Source organism: Paroedura picta, chromosome 1 (genome assembly GCF_049243985.1).
Source record: "Paroedura picta isolate Pp20150507F chromosome 1, Ppicta_v3.0, whole genome shotgun sequence".
In the NCBI taxonomy this organism is placed as follows: Eukaryota; Metazoa; Chordata; class Lepidosauria; order Squamata; family Gekkonidae; genus Paroedura; species Paroedura picta.
The window spans coordinates 150,702,117-150,722,646 of NC_135369.1; the positions used below are offsets into that span (position 1 = coordinate 150,702,117).

A 20,530-nucleotide genomic window follows, 5' to 3' on the forward strand; every position below is an offset into this window, starting at 1 on the left:
CCTGCGGAACTGTGCTAGCTCTGCCAGGGCCCTCAGGAGCTCCTTCCACCAGGTCTGGGCCAGGACTGAAAAGGCTCTGGCTCTGGTTGAGGCCAAGTGTACCTCCCGAGAACAGGGGACAACAGATTCGAACTTGCAGGGGGCATAAGGAGACAAGAGGGCCCTCAGATTAACCGAGGACCGGCCATGAATGGCCTTAAAGGTCAGAACCAAAACCTTACACCTGATCTGGAAGCCATTTCATATGCTTCATAAGCATGCAATAGGATGTTCTTGCTGCTTCATCACGAGTTTTCACACTCGCTCTAGCCCTCTCACTTCCCTCTTCCTCTCATGAAGCCCATGGGTATACCATGGGGCCTACTTGAGGTGAGGGTGCCAAGGAGCCATCTTGTCAATGGTGGCTATAAGGTGGGACCACCATTCCTCCACCAAGGTTGCCAGTGAGTTGCCAGAGGGCACTGGGTCCCCCAGAGCATTCAGAAATCCTTCAGGCTCCATAAGTCTCTGTGGGTAGGCTAAAATACGCCCATCACCCAAACAGGGAGGGGGTGGTACCCTCAACTGGGAGTTCAGGGCATAGTGGTCTGACCATGGGATGATATTACTCACCACCAGATCCACTTCTAGTCCTGCATCAAAGATCAAATTAACAGTACGGGCAGCCTGATGGGTGGGGCTGGTAACAAATTGCAAGAACCCTAGTGTTGCCATGAATTAATGTTCTCCAAAACAACTTATGATTAGCAGCCATTTTCAGGTACTGCAAACTGAAGACTGTGGCTACTTTTATTAGGCCAATCCATCTTATACTGGATCTTCCTCTTTTAGCTGCTGCTTTGAATTTTTCCTAGCATCATTGGCTTTTCTAGTGACTCTTGTCTTCTCATAATGCGACCAAAGTGCAGTAGCCTCAGTTTAGCCATTTTAGCTTCCAGGGAGTGTTAAGACTTGATTTGGTCCAGGACCCAGTTATTTATGTTTTTTGACAGTCTACAGTATCTGTAAAACTCTTATCCAACACCACGTCAAAGGAATCAACTTTCTTCCTGTCAGCTTTCTTCGCTGTCCAACTTTCTCACCCATACATATAGACCAATTTGGCATAAATTAACTTGATCTTGGCCAGCAACAACACACCCTTACACTAAAAGATCTTTTCTAGTTCATTGTTGCCCTCTCCAGATTCAGTCTCCTTGTAACTCCTTGGGTGCTGTCTCCCTTTTGGTTAATGATGAAGCCAAGGAACAGAGGGAAAAATATGTAAATGAACTTATTGAGGAGTTCATAACCAGCCTTACAAATAGATATCATTTTTGTACCACAGATACCATCTCTTCAACTTTATAACCATAATCTCCCTGTAAGGAAGGTTATGGTTATAAAGTTAATATGGACTTCAAGGAATGGTAGAGGACAGGAAGGCCTGGAGGATAATTGTCCATGGGGTCGCAATGGGTTGGACACGACTTCGCACCTAACAACAACAAGGAAGGTGTGAGTGACTGTTATTGGCCCAGTGTGAATGAGCTGCATGCCTAAGTATTTGAACCCATCTCATAATTCATAACTCAACACTTCAACAACAACACAATACTGGCTGATTTGCCACATCAAGAGAACACAGAAACACATTTAGAAATCATCCTTAACATCCCCTTGCACCCCCAGTCAAATATCCCAGCCACTCAGTTGCTCACAACCATAGAGGAGAGGGCTGAGAAGTTGTGCTATGAGGATAACAACACTTTTAAGTGCTCTGAGGCTGACAAAGACAGACTTCCAAAACGTCACTCAGTAAGCAGAAGAATTTGTACCTGGGCCTTCTTTTTCCAAAGTGGGTATGTTAACCATGATACTAAAATGGCTGTCACCTACTGATTGTCTAGATTGGGCCACAGCCTAAAGCTGTGGGGTCGGGACCCGTTTGGGGGTCAAACAACCCTTTCACAGGGGTCGTGGCAGGGCGAGCAGCTTGGCCGCTCCTCCTGCAGCCATGCCTCCAGCGCAGTCTCTTGCCAGGTGCTCCAGGTGGCGGCACAGCTCAGCAGGACAAGAACTGAACTGAGAAACCCAATTTATATACAGTCATAAACAATGGATCTTCACACCATCGGTCAGTTTTGATTTAATTCCTGTGAAAGAACATTTGCATAATTTTATGGTTGGGGGTCACCACAACACGAGGAACTGGATTAAAGGGTTGCGGCATTAGGAAGGTTGAGAACCACTGGCCTAAAAAATTTGGAAGCTTTTTTCTTTTCCTGTAACAGCAAGATGGCACTAAGAAATAGCACCAAAACGAGTGACATAATAGACTCCAACATCTGGAGAGGTCACTTGGGCTTTTTTCAGACAAAGTCCAATTTGAATGCCAGGTGGGGTGGAGCCAGAGTTTAGCAGCTTTTGCTGTTAGTCATCCTTATACAAGAATGCTGTTTCTGAAATAAGCTAATAGAACACTGATTTACTGGCACATCTTGCAGAATGTGTTGAAGCACTGTCTTCTTGTTCTCATCAATTTAGATCAACTAGACGTAACATATGTGAGGAATTATTTACATTTTTTTCTCCAATAAAACCAAGTCAATGATGATAGTTCTGCTTTCCCCAGGGATCCCATGAAGTATTGGTAAAGCCTGTTGTTTTCTCTTTTTCTGTGGAAGCTGGTCTGTGTTATCCTCCTCGTGCTTGCCAAAACTGTATGGCTTATTTTTGTTGCTTGAGACTGACCATATGTAGCTTTGATCCCTTCTTAGTAGGAACCCTGGCCATTTGCCTATTTTGGCATCTAATTTCCTTGCTTCTTTCTCTCTACATTGTCATCAGTACCCGCCTCCCTCCCCTTGATGCAACAGTGCTTGCAAACAATAAATCTATTTTTACCCTGCTGTTCTTGGCTAGAGATTGGTAACAAGAGAGAGAGAGAGAGAGAGAGAGAGAGAGAGAGAGAGAGAGAAATCCTGTCTATTATGAATGCATGACAATGATTTCAACTTAAGAAACATCCAACTGTACAGAAACATACCTGTCTATTATAATTTAGGAAGTCCTGCACTGCATTGTACAACACACGGAGAGATGCTCTTCCTACTTAATAGGATGAATTGATGGCATAATTTTTTAAGTGTTCCATTTTCCCCACACACATCTTAAAACAATTGACAAAGAAAAGTGCCGAATCCTATGATTTGTTCCAGAAATATATCAAACCCCCAGATACTTAGACTTTTACAAACCTGTATATCAGTGAAAATATCCAAGTCAATTCTTACTTTTGGTGCATAACGATTAGATAAAAATTGAACTGTATCTAATAAATCAGGCAAAATCAAATCAGAGAACAAATCCATGCTTGTAAACAGCTAGAGTATATGAAGCTCCTCTAGACCTGCCAATGGGAGGTAAAAGAGCTACAGTTTAGGAAGAAATTTTGACATGAAAAAGAAAATCACTATGTAACCCAAAGTATGTTCTGTCTAACTGGAGAAAGTATCTGTCTGTCTGTCTGTCTGTCTGTCTGTCCACCCACCCACCCACCTATACTTGGTATTTATACTCTGCTTTTTGTCCCCAGTTTATATAATTCCCTTTTTTCTTATAATCACAATAACAATATAAATAAACTAGAAAATAAGCCCACTGTACTCCAAATACAGTGAGCGCTAGTGGGGCTGCAGAGTTTGGTGGGGCGGGTCTCCGGCTTCGCAGGGCGAGGCTCCGGACCCGAGGGCGGGCGTGGGGTGACCTGTGAGGCTTCGCCGCCTTGTCCTGGGGCCCCCGCCCCCGGACCATGGCTTACCTTTTTGTGTTGTGCGCCGGTGCAGCGCCGGCCGCTCCTGGCACTGTGGGGCAGCAGGCGAGGCATCATGTCTGTGGACGGGGCGGGCGCCACTGCCGCCACGTCTGGTGGCTCCGGGTGTCTGCGCGGGCCGCTTCCGCCTGTAGGGTCCCGCGGCAAGGCGTCCCGCTGTCGGTGGCAGCTGGTGTTGGCGCCGGTGCCACGGCCACCGGTGCCACGGCCATCCTGGGCGGGCGGCCAGGCGGTGACCTGTCCTCTTCCAACCCAGGCAGGTAATGGCAGCGGTCAGCCGGCTGCAGCCGAACTCGGAGGGGGGGCGGATCGGGAAGCGCTTTGCACCTCCTGATTCGTCAGTCCGGGAGAAGGGGCCTATCGGCACCCTTCCTCATCCTGGACAGGGCCCACCCTCATGGCCCTTACTGCTTTATTTTATTCGCTCCGCTAGGAGCAGTTAAAGATTATACTGACATTGACTCAAGTTTTCCCAGTGAGCCTTTATGACAGAGTAGGAATGTGAACGTAGCTCTCCCAGATCTTCATCTGGCACTATAATCATTACTCCACTTAGATCTCAGCTTCCTTTAATTTTTATCTTTCTTTCCAAAAGAATGCGGAACCCTGCCCAAATCTAGCAAAAAAAATTTTTTTTTTAAGCCAGCAACTAATAGCCAGCTTGGTGTAGTGATTAGGAGTGCATACTTCTAATCTGGCGAACTGGGTTTGACAGTGGTGTACACTTTTCCATTTTGGGTAGGGGGCTGGCCCACAGGCCCAGTGACATTACAGGGAGGGGCCTATGAAGGTGTGGCCATGGGGGATTTAGGGAGGGAAAATGTGGAGAGTTAAGAGTACATACAACTTTAACTTTTAATTAATAACAGAAATTATTTTATTTACATTTTAAAAATTAAAATACAGTCAAATAGTCTTATCCCTATTAGCCCTTCTCCTGTTCCCAGAAGCATCCTCTCCTGCCATATCCCACCTAGCCATCCCAGTTTCTCTGTACAGATTACCCTAAATACAACCCACTTGTCAACATGTCACAATTAAAAAAACCTTGTACTTAAATGACACCGATTATGTTGGTTCTAATGGATGTTCCTTGCATTAGCTATGAAATTAAGATCAATTTCCTGAGATATCTTTCTGTGCCCATGAAGGAGAGCCATGTGATTGAGCCTTGCCTGTGCCATGCTTAACCTTAAAGTCTTTATTTTACGAAGGCATGAAAATGACCTTTCTGAGGGACAGGAAGAAACAGGTAAGGCCTATTCTGATAAGTTTAGCTAATTCTGGTAGTAGTTTATGCAGCTATTTTCCTTGTTCTCCACTGAACAGATTGATCACATCACAAAGAACTAAAAGTTTAACTTCCCATTCCCTTGCAATATCCCAAAACACGTCCCGATGAAGTTGTAGTTGGGCAGTATACAAGTCAGCTTTATAAATTTTAGAATATATGTAGGATCATCTTCTCCTATAACAACCTTTTCAATTTTGTGCATGTGTGGAGACAAGTGAGGAAAAGCGATTGTATAAATTGCTGCAGAGATTATCAATGATTTCATAAAAGATTATGCTGTAGAAATCCTTAGGAGATGGAAACTGGTGAGGATAAATACGCTTTCTGCACCTAGGAATAGTAGGACTCTCTAAATCTAATTTTTATGCTGCCATGACTGCCTGGGACTGTTCAAAGTTGTTCTTCAGTTGCTTTATATTCTCCTTTGCAGAAGCAAGAAGTTCTCTTTGATGGAACTGTACAATGCTCTATATAAACCACCCAGAGATGTAGGGAAGGACAGTATAAAAATCCAAAAAAATAAACTGTAGATTACTTTTTTTGAAGAGCAATGTTTGTGTCCACACGACCAAACACAAGCATTGGTAACAGTAGCGTGAAGTAAGGAACAAATCTCAACAAGTTTTGTGCATATCCATCTGCTTTTGCACTAGGATCCCCTCTCTTCTCAGAAGATACATTCTCAAAGAATTGAATCAACTACCTATAATTTGAAGCTACCGACTGTAAGGAAGCTGCTCTAACATTCCAGTTAATAGGTAACGGCAACATAACTTAGAAACATGAGCAACTGCAACAATTGAGAAAGAGGAGACCATGAGCTTGGGGCCAATGGGACTTCCTGACAGGGATGGACCCCAGGAGGCCTTCCACTGTTGGTCTTCAGCCCAAATCCTGGTGTTTTGCAGGCCTTACACAACTGTTTAAGTTCTGGTAAGGCTCTGATCTCATTGGGGAGCTCATTGCACCTGACTGGGGCCACAGCTGAAAAGGCCCTGGCTCTTGTTGAGGCCAGACAGGCTTATTTGGGGCCAAGGATCACTGATATGTTAGAGTGGATGGAATATATCACTCTTCAGGGTATGCGGACAAGCAGACAGTCCTTGAGGTACACAGGACCCAGACCGCGTATGGCCTTGAAGGTAAGTACCAGTACCTTAAATCTGAACTGGTACTCAACTGGTAGTCAGTACAGCTGCGGAAGGATTGGGGTAATGTGGATTCTCCATGGAATCCATTGCAAATAGCAAGCTGCTGCATTTTGGACCAATTGTAATTTCCGAAGCAGGGATAAGGGAAGGCCTGTGCAGAGCGAGTTACTGTAATCCAGCCAAAAAGTGAGCGCTGCATAGATCATTGTGGTGAGGTGTTCTGGGTTCAAATAGGGCACTAGTAGCTTGGCAGAGATGCAGATATGCCAGTTGAGCCCCTTATGTGAGTTGAGCTTTCATGGTTAAGGAAGTGTCAAGGATCATGCTCAAGTTCCTGACCAATTGTGTAGTTTTAAGTTGCACACCACTCAGTTTTGAAAGGTGGGCTTCCTGGTCTGACCCTTTTTCACCTATACAAAGGACCTCCATCTTTGAGGAGCTGAGTTTCATATCACTACGCTGAAACCAATCTACTGCAGCTTCCAGGCATTCTACTGGAGACCCAGCCACATGGAATAAACTTCAGCTGTTTGAGATCCACAAGACATGAACACTTTTGTATTCCAATATGCTCATTTTACCACAGCCACTGCTGATGTTTCTTGTAGATCATCCAAGATACCCTTGCTACATCCTGGTGGGAAGTTTCTCTCCACATGCAAACCAACTAGCTATGCCACACAGTCCAAAATAGATGCCTTTTCCTGGTTTCTTCTGGTGTGAAGCTATAGCAAGCATGCAGGGTTTTATTTCCATAAGAGTGGGAGTTTTGTTGCTTTTGCCTATGGATACAGCAGCAGAGTAGGACATACCTGTGCCTCAGGTGCCATGCTGCCTGAGTCCCTCTCTGTCAATGTGACCTGGCACTGATTGTCTGGGAGGGGTGAGTCTCCCTGATCAACCCCAAGGGGGCTTGAGCTCCTCAGCCCCCCTGAAGTTTATGCCCCTAGGGTTTGATTCCCTGCTCCCCCAACATGCAACCAGTTGGGTGACCTTGGGCTCGCCACAGCACTGATAAAGCTGTTCTGACTGAGCAGTAATATCAGGGCTCTCAGCCTCACCTCCCTCAAAGGGTGTCTGTTGTGGGGAGAGGAAAGGGAAGGCGACTGTAAGCCGTTTTGAGACTCCTTCGGGTAGAGAAAAGCAGCATATAAGAACTAATTGATAGTTCTACTGATTTAACAGAGGTGGGCCTTTATCTTCACAATTTTGTAATAGGAATCTTTTAACTGTATAAACCATGAGTTACCCTTCAAGAGACAGAAAGTTTTAATGTTTAAAAGTATTCTTAAAAATCAATGCTAATACAAAATTGATATAAATATACGTACGTGTTTAACTAAGATTTTTCCATAAAATATCCCATTGGTAAAAATGACATTAAGGATTTCAAACAAATGCAGTTTACAGCTTATGCACAGTAATGCTTTTACATTTTCTGCATTCCAAAGGTATTTTCTTCTGTGTGAATTAAGATGTGCCCTAACACAACTTTCTCCAGTGGCTATGCATTGGAGGGGACATTCTATAGTGTCAGGCAAGCTGTTTTTTGGGGAAGGCAGTTCTATGGATGTACCATAAGGAAACTTAAAACATCTTAAAAGTCTTCATGCTGGATTTGATCACCCAAACTGTACTTTATGCATACCCTGCTCTACCCATGCTGAAAAGCACCCTCTCCTTTGAAATAATCTAGGATTTCCAGCTGTTTCTCAGAAAATTCCTGGAGATTCTGGATTGGTTCCAGGGTAGAGCTGGGGGAGGGTGTCCAGTAGGGATTCAATGTCACTCTTGGGCCTTTCCTAGATCTCCTGACATTCCATGGAGTCTGTCTTCTGGAGGTGTCATTTCCTCTAGCAGAGCTGATCCCTGCAGTCTGGAAACCAGATGCAATTCCCAGAGAACGCCAAGCCTCACACCTTGGTAACCCTAGTCACTCCTGAGCTTTGGCACTGAGTCGGAAACTCTGAAACCTAATCCCAGGTTTCTTTGTAGAACTTCTTTATTGCCAGACCCCCCCCCCCACACACACACTGCTGTGCCTGTAAAAGTGGGGTGGTGCAAGGGGAGCAGGAACCCCACAGAATGCCTCACTTGGGCTGCATCTTTGTTTTCACTGAGGAAGGAAAGCCCAAGGAATGCAAACTCCCTTCCAAGCTGACACATTTTCGGGTCTGGCCAGTCAAAACGGAATCCTGAACGGGGCTCGAGAGCTGCCTAGGCCGGCCGTGGGGGAGGAAGCCCAGCTCGGCCTTGCTCGTGTCCTCGCTGCGTTACCTGGTGACGCAGACCAGGCGAGCCGGCGGCAGCATCCAAGCCGGGAAGGATGCAGCAGCTGCCCAATTCTCAGCCAATCAGCGGCGTCTCCTTTGCCCGGGATTCCCCCACCCCCCGCGGCGGAGGTTGCCGCCACTGTTCGCTCCGAGGCCGGCAGGAAGCGACAGTGCCCTCGCGGCCCCTGGGAATCGCGCCCCCCGAGGCCGGGGGTGGGTTGTGGCCATGGGCAATGTGCCGTCCGCCGTGAAGCACTGCCTCAGCTACCAGCATCTCCTCAAAGAGCAGCTGTGGATTGGGGAGCCCGCTCTGCAGCCGCCCGCGCAGGTATTCCCTCACGGGGGCGGGCCTCTGCAAGGACAAGCCTGCCGGGCATCTGAAGGGCGATGAAGGGGAGGGGGGGGGTCTCTGCCTGCGAGAGTGGTCGCGGACGCCACGCCCCGCCTCGCGACTGACGCGGAGGGATCTGGATGCTGACGGGTGCAGAGAAGATGCTCTTGTGCAAATATCCTGGCGCGGGAGGGGAGGGGGCTCTCCTCATCAGAGGCGCGAGAGGGCCGGGCTTCGGTTTCCTTAGAAAGGATGGGGATCGTTTCTTAGCCCAGCCAAAATCCTCTCTCCTCTTTGACTGTGAGGGTGCAGGAGCGGTCAGGCCACTGGTTCCGTATGGGAGCATCGATGCACCAACGCTGCAATCTTGTGCCCACTTAAGAGCAGCCCCGTTGAACGGACTGGGACTGACTGCTGAGCAAACGTGTATCTCCTTCGCCCCTCTCTCTGCGGAAGTGTTCTGCGTCTGATTGCCCTGAAGACATTGTGACGCTGCCCCATGTTCTGCCCCTTCCCCCGTTTGTGGCAACTGTGGGAAAGCTGGACTGCTGGACAGGATAAGGGTTCGGATGTGCCAGTAGGAGATTACTGGAGTGGAGGGGAGAATGGCTATAAGGGTGATGCCTCAGAACAAAGTTTGAGTCCCCTGGCACCTTGACGTCCAACAAGGTTTGATTCAAGGTGTAAGCTTTCCTGTGCAAGCACACATCCTCAGATACAGAGATGAATGAAAGTGAAGCTTGTCTCCTTTTCCACTTTCCTTCCATACTCTTAGATATCCTCAGACAAACTAAGAATCTTAAATATCATTGCTTTTTCAAATATCTTTGTTCATTTGGGATTTTACACCTCCCAGTTGTGCGGAATGATCTGTATTGGCAGGTACGAGGCCAACTTCGGCAGTGAAGACGCAACACGTGATTTGGCTTAAAATATGGCCACAGCTTTATTTTAAACAGCCTCCCAAAACAGGGGGTTGGCACGACATGAATTAGAACCTGGACTAAGCAGTCCAAGAGCCTTAGGATCCATCGCCTTTCCCCGTTGGGAAACACGGCATCCTGTGCTCCTGGACTCTCTACTATGGGAGATGGCCTATATGGCAGGGGCCAAAGGGTGCAAACCTCCTTGGTTGCCCACCTTTGGCCATCTGGTTGCCATGAGCAAGTATGTCCTCCCCCCCCCCCCGCTGGGTGGGCCTCTTGCTCAAACCACCTTCTTAAGAAGGCCCCACTCACATGGGAGTCCGATCGCACACCAGCTCCCATAAACAGGTTAAATTCATGTCATAATTCGCTGTGACGAACATAACAGCAAATTATTATTCTTATTATAATATATAACCACAGGGAGGGATCTGCTGTCCGGCGCGCAAGCGAAGAGGCCGGGGCCCAGCACGTGGCACTATATATAGGAGCGCTGCTGAGCCCCGCCTCACGCATGCCGTGTGCGCCGCTGAAGCAGCGGGCCCAGCACCTGCTGTAGCCAGCCGCCCGCGCCGCGCCTTCCCCGCCCGCCCTCCACCCCGCCAAAAGGCGACAGCGGTAAGTCTCGGCCACGCATTATAGTGGTGCCATAGAGCATATGTGCATGCATATTATTGATACACATGTGCAATATTATTTTTGTCTGCCTTTCTTAATGAGATGTAAGGCAGATTGCTAAATGTGTTAGTTTTTGTCCAGTTTGCTGTCTTGCCTTGATATGTGAGCGGTTGCACATTATGAGCAGAGAAACACAAAAGATGGAGATGTAAAAACATGTCAATAGCGTTTAAAAATGCCTTTGTTTATGTGGGATGTCAGGCCGTGTCCATATTTACCATTTTCCAGTTCTAATCAGATATACTTACTTGTGACAAGTTGTGCTAATTATAAATAGGAATGGACCTTTGAATCTGCAGTATCATCTACGTCATATTGTCAAGTGCAATAAAATGATAGTATGCTTTATACAGAAGGATAATTCTGATGCGCATTCTATTTCTGTTCTTTTCTTTCCCTGCTTAGCTTGTTCAAGTAGTAGTATAGCCTGACGCTGATTATTTTTCGCCACCCTTTCATGGAAGGTAAATCAAATAGGACAGGACAAAAAGAAGATTCTGGATAAGGATTTGCACCCGCAATCTTCTCACTTGAAACTGAGCATGGTAGATTAAAGTGGTATTTCTGAACGCAGCCCTCCATTTTTTGTTGAGAGGCAGCTTGTTTAGGCATAGATCTTTTCACCTTGGCAGCCTCAGTGCCTCACTGCTTGCCTTGAAGATGCTGGCATCTGTGGGCCCACCCATGCTTCTGGCATGGAAGACTGGAATAGAGAACAAAATATGGAGTGGCTGGGATGGCCATCAGAACGTGCTGACAGGCTGGAATGCCATTCTCCTTCCATGTGCTTCCTATAGTCTTTCCAGCCACCCCATGTTCTCATATTGCATCAAACCATTCCACCAGGCAAATTTGAATGGGGTATGTAATTTAGGTTGCTCCAGACTGTCCACTGAAATCCGGGTAACCCTTCCTAGGATTGCACTGTTATTTTCGGAATTGCCTGTATTATGCGGTTGATGGTGGTGGGGGGCGGCTCTGATATCGAGGCATCCTAAAAATGATGAAATGCTTCATCAGTGTTTTGTTTTCCTCTAACCCCCTTTCCAGCTCCCCACAGTGCTAGTATTGTGGAGGAAGGGTATGCCAGGATGCTTTAACCTTCTTGTCTAGCCTCCTCTCTTGCAGTTGGTTCCTTCCCAATCTCTGCCCCTTCCTAGGCTAACTTGCAATTTGCCTCCCCAACTATATACACTTTTTAATGACTAATTTCATCAGCTTCTAGCTGGAATTAGCAAATATTATGATGTTTCACTCTATGAATATGACAAAACCTATTCCATTGGTTTCAGCAAGACCCAAGTGTAAGTAATTTTGGCTTGGCTTGGGCCAGCACGTATAAATTCCTCTAGTTAGAATAACACAGTTTTATTCATTCACTTGTCATGAAACTGTACCTCACAGAATTTAGCCTTCTGACCACAGATGTTAGCCAAAGCAAGGGTGTTTGTCTGAGAACAATGGTGTTATTTTATGGGCTTCAATAGAAATATTTTAACCTCCTCAAATAGCAAGTAGCCTCAGAATAGAGAGGGTCTTGAGATAACATGTTGAAGCACAAGACAAAAAAACCCTTGGTTTAGTGTAAAATATCCACCCAGGTTTTGAAATATTTCAACTATTATTTTTCCACGTGAGGTAACAATGTGGTTGATCATGAAATACTGAGTGTTAAAGGAGCATCCAGAATATTTGGATAATATGAAGTTAGAATAAGCAGGGCTGGATAAATAAGGATTTATTAAGACTTGAAACCTGGAGAGAGCTATGAGCTCAGATGTAAAGGACTTTTACATAATTAGGTTTAGGATATTGGGGTATGTGTGGAATATACCCTGTGCCAGAGGAGCAGGAAATACTGAAATGCTAGTCCTTTTAATTGAAGCTAAAGCATGTTTGAAACTGAAGAAAAGCACTTTAAACTAGTTATCACTCTATAGAGCAGCATATAATTTCCTTATACTGTTTTACTTACTCTTGAAATTAAAACATGTGTTACCTGTTATGATGAGATCCTCACACATTTCCCTACACTGAGGTAAATTTTCCTTTCAAAAACAAAATATTGTTCCCTCACTGACTGAGCTGCCCCAAGTAGCTTACTTAGTTCATTTGTTTTAAAATTATAAAGCTGATTGTCCTACCGTATCACTGACAGAAAATTTAGTTTTCACTCAGCCCTGGAAATTTATGGGAGGGTGTAAGAAACCTCTTCACAAAAACCTTTCCCAGCTGGCACTGAGATAATATTAAATCCAACAAAACCAAAATTTCTATTTAACATAGAGGGAAAAGGTAGATGAAATGAGGAGATACAACCTTGATATGAAAATGGGTTGTTTTACAGTTTGTTGATCTTAGTTACTGAGTTTTCATACTGATAAGCTTTTGTTTCTGAGTTTATTAAAACACTTCTGTCTTTTCTTTTTTGTCTTTGAGTTTTATTGAACTCCCCTGGTTTTCTTTGAAGCCTGATACCTTCTTTGGTTCCTCAAAGTCCCTTGCTTAGAAATACCACTCGCCCTCTAACTCTGGAGGTGTCTGAAGCAAGTTTCTCTCCATCCCAGTCCCAAGGAAAGTTTGAGCTCTCTCTCTCTCTCTCTCTCTCTCTCTCTCTCAAGAGTTGAATTTGATTCCTGACTCTTCCTCCATATGCAGCCAGTCGAGGTGGGGGCATGGAGACCTTTAGGAATAACAACTGATCTCCAAGGAAGCAGGAGAAATTATGTGGAAGGAAGGAGAAAAGAAACAAACAAAGGAAGGGAGGGATGCCACCTTCTTGCCTGGCCACATCTTCCAAAGGCTAGGCAAGGCAAGAAAGGCCATGGCGGGGGGAGGGGAGGCTCCTTCCCATCACCGCATCCACATCTCACATAGGCCATGATGGAGGAGGGTTGGGCTGCCTCTTTCCCACTTACCCCCACATATCCCAAGACTGTGAGTCATCACAAAATGAGGACTGAGAGGCTGCTAACAACCTATATTAACTTGAGGCTGGGAGGCCTGAGTTGTGGACGGAACTTTGCAGCTACCTGTGACCTGCTCCTTCTGCTGATCCCCTTGGACTGCCTGAACAAACCCTTGATTGAATGAATTAAAACATTCATTGCATTCTGCCCTCCTTCTCGCTCTTTTTCCTCCCTCCCTCCCTCCCTCCCTCGAGATCAGTTGTTATTCCTGAAGGTCTCTAGGCCCCTATCCGGAGGTTGGCAACCCACTTGGCTGCCTATGGAGCCAGGAATCAAACCCAGCTCTTCACCACACTGGATCTCAAGATCAAGCGAGGAGTAGGGGGAGGGACAGAACCCAGTTGTATGTTCTCATGCCAGTTGTGTTCCTGGATGCAACAGGCTTTGCCTCTAGTGATATTATAATATTCCTTTGCTCATTAAATGAAACAAAAAGCCCCCTTGTGGTGATAGGAGAAAATGGGCATAGCAGGGACGCATCAGGGAATATGGCTGCTATTTGGATCAGGCTGGGAATATCCAAACCTCCCACTTGCATGGTGGTAGCTGTTCAGAGTTTTCTATGGCCTGTCTCAGAATGTTATGACAAAGCCTGTTTGAGAAAGAGGGAAGAGAAGGTAGAGACACCTCAGGAGGTGCATGAACACTCTGCAATGGTATGAGGAAGCAGGAAAGAAAACCACTTCCAAACAACAAACCTGGAACAAATAGCCTTTGTCAAAATGGCTTCAGACTAAGCACCAAACTGGGTGGCATTTCCATAATCCAAACTAAGGCAAATCTACTGTTAAAGACTTTGAATTCCATGCTTTCTCAGTGCGGAAGGTATTAGCAACTTGTTGGGAATGTGTATGTTTGTGTATTTTTGCAGAGTTTGTTTGCTCACAGGTTATTTTGAGAAAGCTGTAATCCCATGATTAAAGGCTAGTGACATTTTTTCTATTATACATTTTCATCACTTTGTAACCTGGGGGTTGAGACATTTCTAGGGAGGTATTTAGCAGAAAACATTTTGAGCTCTGGTGGTGCTTTTCCTTCCTTTCTAAAATAGGGTAGTCGGTGGAGGGGAATCCAGCATTGCTTTCGGTCGTTTTTACATGCTGTTTGTTCTTCTTTGGCAGCACCTGATGAATGGAAAACTTGAATGCTGCAGGCTCCTAGCCTTTTATGTAAATTATTTTCTTGTTGGTATTCTGTACAATTCACCCACAGTACTCACCACTTGAGCCAATATCTAATTCAATAACCACTCATTATCCATAAATACCAGGCATGCATTGTGTTGCATCAAACTATAGAAGAAAAGTTAATGTAACTATGGGAGAACCTTTCCAAAGAGGCCCTTTTTTTAACATCATTGCATTAAGACTTGAAAACATTTCTCCTGGCTTTTATGTGTTTTTAATGTTTAATTCTTGTATTCTGGCTGAATGTACTGGCTTTTACACTGTTCAGGTTGTTTAGTGCTCTTCTACAGATTAAAAAAAATATCGAATACTGCTGAGATGTTTGAGGAACAAGGAAAAACTGTCCCTGCATATTCAAATGGGGTTTTAATGGGGTTTTAAATGGAGTTTTAAGACACTTTGACCTGCCACGAGCCGCAAGGGAGTGGCTGGAAATAAATTGAAAATAACAACAACAACAACAACAACAATAAAATATATTATCATATAAGGCAGGAGTATTCAACCTGTGATCCTCCAGATGTTCATGGAGTACAATTCCCATGAGCTTCCTGCCAGCGTTTGCTGGAAGGGGCTCATGGGAATTGTAGTCAATGAACATCTGGAGGACCACAGGTTGACTACCCCTGAATAAGGCATGCTCTTAGTAGTAAGAAGATCTAAGGATTTTGCTACCAGTTTATGAGAGAATGCCTGAGCTTTATGATGTCTCTGTAGTATTTTATTTACATAGAAGATACAAGCACAGCACAGCATAGAGGAAAGAGCTCTGGGTGTCCGCTTCATGGGGAGGGGTAGAGCTCTTTGAGGGCTGTAGGTCGAGAAGCGATCCCTCAGGTACACTGGGCCCTGACTGCATATGGCCCTGAAGTTGATAATCAGAACCTTAAGTCTGCTCTGGAATTCAACTGGTAGCTAGTGCAGTTGTTAGACAATGGGCCAGATGTGGGATCTCCAAGGTATTGCTGTGAGGACCCTGGCCACTGCATTCTGGATTTTTCAAGAGCACTTCTCTTATTTGTAGTTTTGGCACCCATCTGGTTAGGATGCCACATGCATGCACATTATCACATTATCATGGCTCTACCTGCTTTGCAATCATTCAGTAACACGAGCCATTGAAGAGAACTGCTGGAAAATTAACTTCTGCCACTTCTCTAGTGTATGCTCTGGGAAAAGTAAAGAGTGCTTAGATATAGTTAGGAAGAACAATCTCAAGAAATGTTGCAACAAAGCAATCCAAATAATTGATTGATTCAGATGCAGAAAGTACTTAACAAAAAGCTACTTGACTGGATAGATTATACTTCCCATCTATCAGTGAGAAAGAATTGTATAAGTGTCCAGAATACCATGGAACACACCAATATGTAGAGACAGAACTTGGAGGCTTGTCAGCTGATTCATGCAGCTGAACACTAGGAGCCAGCCAGATTTTTATACTAAACAAGATACTTATGAAATTCAGTACTATCTCTATCTGGGACAAGAGACAAGGGCAGCACAATAATCCATCCCTTCTGTGCACAATTAGTGTTGCATTTATTATATCTATATATGGTACTTCAGTCAAATCCATGGTGCAGTACTAAGCATCCTTCTAGATATCAATGGACACCAAAGGGTGTGACTCCTAAGGATTGTGCAACCAGAGAGCTAGTTTCAGTTGTGGACTGCAGTATATGGGATCTGTACCTGGCCCCGTGTAATTTCATTGGTTCCTTTTTATATATATGATGGCCATTTTAAAATTTACCAGATATACATATGCAGCATGTTTAAAATGGTATGTATGGAAGAATTTATGAAGAAAGGATTAACAAGACAATGGCAGAGTACTGCTGGGGGAAGACCCATTCTCAACAAAATTGAAAACGAAATCCTGTCCTTTTTGTAAAGCCAAGATTCTTATCCATGCATTTGAGAACAGATGTGATCTTGATCCAAAGACAGTCTTAATTTGCTACAGATGGACTACTGCACTATAATCAGACCACTATCTAGCTGTGTGTGTATAACTGATAGATCATAATAAGGTGATATATAAAAGATCACCAATGTCACTTTTCTACTTCTGAAACATACAGAATTCCAGCGGTCTGCAGCAATAGAGTTTGTGATCAGTCCACTTGACAAGGTTTGGCTTACATAGGGCAGGGGTAGTCAACCTGTGGTCCTGCATGTGCTGGCAGGGGCTCATGGGAATTGTAGTCCATGGACATCTGGAGGACCACAGGTTGACTACCCCTGACATAGGGTACAGTTATGAAGATAAATGTTTTGTGTGTGTTCTGAATGTATTCTGTTTAAGGTATGATTTGTTCAGCACATTTTAGACCCTTTTGTTTCTGTCACAGATGTAGTCTTATCATGAATGTGTCATTTACCTTGTAAGAGCAATTATCTAACTGTCAAGGCAAACCTCAATTACATATGCTTTGTGAGGAGATTTTCAATTTATAATAAAACTGGTGATTTTTAAAGGAAGGAAGGTTGGCTGTGTTATGCAGCAGATGTGCAAGTTTTGCCTATACATTTTAAATAGGTTTATGTTCTCGGCAAGTGTGGGCCCAGCTTGGTCCAAGAAGGGTTTAGAGTGCCAGATGTTGCATGTGATCAGAGATGTTATACAGCTGTTTCCCATTTCTTTTTACAGTGCTCACATAAATACACAGTAAATGTACTAAAATATTTTTACTGTACTTTAGCAATCATTGAAGGATGTTACTACATGGGACTTAATTTAATATGTGTAGGCTGTTTGTGGCAGGTGACACCCATGGCAATAAATGTGAGAGAAAAGCAAACCTACTTGTGCTGTGTTGTTCATTTGGCTTCAGAATGTCTTCCTCTCCTAAGTGTGATGTTAAAAGAAATGCACTTTGCATGAAAGATGGTTTTGCATTTAATGGTGAACATTCCGAGGTTTCCAGTTGGTGTGTTTTCCTAGAGAAATGAGTTCCTGACTCTTGCTCTGGAATCTCTGCAAGTCTCAGCTTTTCAATGCACAAATCTTCCCACTTCATTGCCAGTTTCATTGATCCATGAAAACTTGGTGAAATGAAGGTCATTATTTTAGGGTTGGTGGACAATTAAGCTCCTTGAGCTGTTTCCTTTGGAACATTTCAGGTTCTGAAGAGGAACTTTGCATTACCCTCTGATAGTTCATTTTCCTCTACCTAGGGTATGACAGTTGGTGTTTTTAAATTTAGCTTCTTTGCTTTGAATATTTCAGATTGTAGGCTCATGCCAAATTATACTATCAGTTTGGCTAATCAAATTATAAAATCTTTACTAATAATCTACTTCCTCCCCCCCCCCTTTTTTTCACTTTGGCATTTGTGATGGACAGTAAAGATTTAACCTGGCTTGAGAACCTTGAGTAGTAGGGGATTCAAGCAGAACTCTACATTTGAGAGTCTCAGTTAAGAGTGGCAGTTAAGAAATGACAATTGACGAGGAAGAAACATTAAGAGAGTAAGAGGATCAAGAAGGATCCCCATTCAAGCCTGAGAGAAATAGTTCCTAGTAAAAGGGAATGATCCCTGTCCAGTCTAGGGGAAATAGTTCATATTAAAGGGGGATACTGGAACTTGTATGAAAGTTCCTGCCTTTACCAACTTAAATTTCTTTGAGACAAATGAATTTAAGCTTGTTAATTTAAGCAGAGACTGCCAAAAAATCTCTCTTCTCATGGTTGAAGACCTGTCTGTATAGCTTAACAACGATGTTTTTGTGACAGATCATCCATCATCTATATTTATACAAAGTTGCCTCATGCTTGTTGCCTCTGCAATTCCTAAACCCTCAATCTGATACCTATCTGTCCATTTCCCCTCATAAGTCAATAAAACCATTCATTTGTTTGGAATTACCAACAGTATCTTGCATGCTATTTTCAAACAAAGGCAAAAGAAGGATTTTTGTTGGTCCCTTAGATCCCTAGACTGGCTCAGCATATATTCATGTACATTTAAATAACTGGGTGGGGCAAGAAGAAAAAAAAAATAAAAGGGACTTCCCAGCCAAAATGAAGATGTAGGAATCCTGGGGAAAACATTTTAGCATCACTTGCAAATACACATAACTCCCAAGACCCAGATATATAGAAGTCAGGTTTTTGGTAATCTAAGGTCCTGGTGAACAACTAATTGTTAAATTAATGTGTTTGTCAATTAATTTATTTGTTAAAGTTTACTTTGTTAAAGTTTACTTTGTTAAAGTTTACTTTGTTAAACAAATTTACTTTGTTAAAGTTGTTCTATTGAAATTGTTCAATGAGTTAATCATGGTAACCTGTTAAACTTATATTTATTGTTGCAATTGTTGATATATTGTTGTTACTGTTAATGTATAACGTTCTATGTATCCCACAATGTTCCCGTGTAAACCACCCTGGGCCGTATGGGAGGGCGGTATAAAAATCTAAGAAACTAAATAAATAAATAATTATACTAGTGAACCATTTTACTAATAGGTTGCAGGGCAAATGGGCCAACGTCCTGAATTCCAGCTCCCAAAGTAGCCTGCCAAAATATTAATTATCACAACCCTCCACACTTGTCTTCCACTTCCACTTCCAACCCTCCACACTTGTCTTCCACTGGTAACAAAGAATCAGACAATGCCCCTAAAGGGATCATGTTTCATTACACTCCCTTGCTGGCTCCAGATCACAGGTATTCAGTACATGATTCTAGAACGTTTTTTTTTTAAAGAGTAGCTACAACTAAATCTGTTTCTTGGCTGTGTGAATTTTATTTGATGGGAAGCTTTAATCTAGCTCTAGAATTCCAAATGAAGCATAATTTCTAAAGACAGGGGAGCTGGAGCTCATACCTGCCTTCAACTTTTGCCATATGCTTTGGAATTTGTGCTCTTTACATCTAATTCTGTGGAGAGAAATATATCTACTCTGTGGGGAAGAAAAGGAACTAATCTGTTACTACTTAATTTGATGCCATTGTGATGAACACAGTGTGGTGAATAGCTTAGAATGGCTGACGGATCAGGAAGACTGTAGTCCAGCCTTTTCCAACCTTTTGAGCATAAAGGAGTCCCTGACACTGGAAGTTATGGTGTCAGCTGGTCATACCTTCCTGTGATGCCCAAGGATGACTGGCAGGGGGAAAGAAAGGCAATTTATGGCAGAAGTAGGCATCCAGGTTCTGTGCCCTAGGGAAAAGTCTGGGGAGTCTCTGGGAAACTCCTAGTGGGTATTATTTGCCCTTTTGGTGAAACATGCAGCCCACTGGTAAATTGCCAAAAGGACAAATAGCATCTACGAGGCTAGTTTCATATCAGGGAACTAATTCAGTGTGAAGGGATGAGCCTTCTTTGCCTGCATACTATTGAGTTACATGCATCTGGAAACTGAATTCTGAACATGTAAACTGCAGCAAATGTCTGATTGCCAGGACTCAAGGAAGATACAAGGAAAACATGTGGTTAGGCCCTCACTATGTCACCTTGTGTGTGACATTGTCTCTCAGCCTGATGCACCTCATAGGGTTTTTGTGAGGATAAAACCGGGTGGGTAAAGAGCTGTGCTCCTTAGTGTAAAGTTTGGAGGACAGTATAATACAGGCTTTTGCAATCTTTTTTACTTCTGAGAAACCCTGGAAGTGATATAAGCAAGCCACACCTTCTTACCACAGCCGCAAATTCACGTCTCACCAGAACTGACATCACCCAGATACTTCCACTGGATGTGACATCACCAGGCCACTCCCACAGCTCAGGAAGTGACAGCACAGAAATATTTTCAGATGATTTGTGAACATCTCTTTGGGCTAGCTACCAGTTTGATCTTCTTCACCAAAGGGAGTGTGCAGTGGGAGTCTGCAGAAATTGGGCCGGAGCAGGTCTATGTTGCTCTGTTGCCCCTCCCCCTCCCCAAGCCAGAAA

General features: G+C 44.0%; 1 protein-coding gene across 2 annotated transcripts in view; it reads left to right on the forward strand.

Annotated features, from left to right (window-relative positions):
- The first annotated feature begins 8,564 nt into the window (after positions 1-8,564).
- Positions 8,565-20,530, forward strand: part of HMGCLL1 (3-hydroxy-3-methylglutaryl-CoA lyase like 1) — a 93,174-nt gene continuing 81,208 nt past the window's right edge. For both annotated transcript variants that reach the window (XM_077308656.1, XM_077308663.1), the window contains exon 1: positions 8,565-8,860. In XM_077308656.1, the coding sequence (XP_077164771.1) occupies positions 8,759-8,860 (102 nt within the window). In that variant the 5' untranslated portion in view covers positions 8,565-8,758. The remainder of the gene's footprint in view (positions 8,861-20,530) is intronic.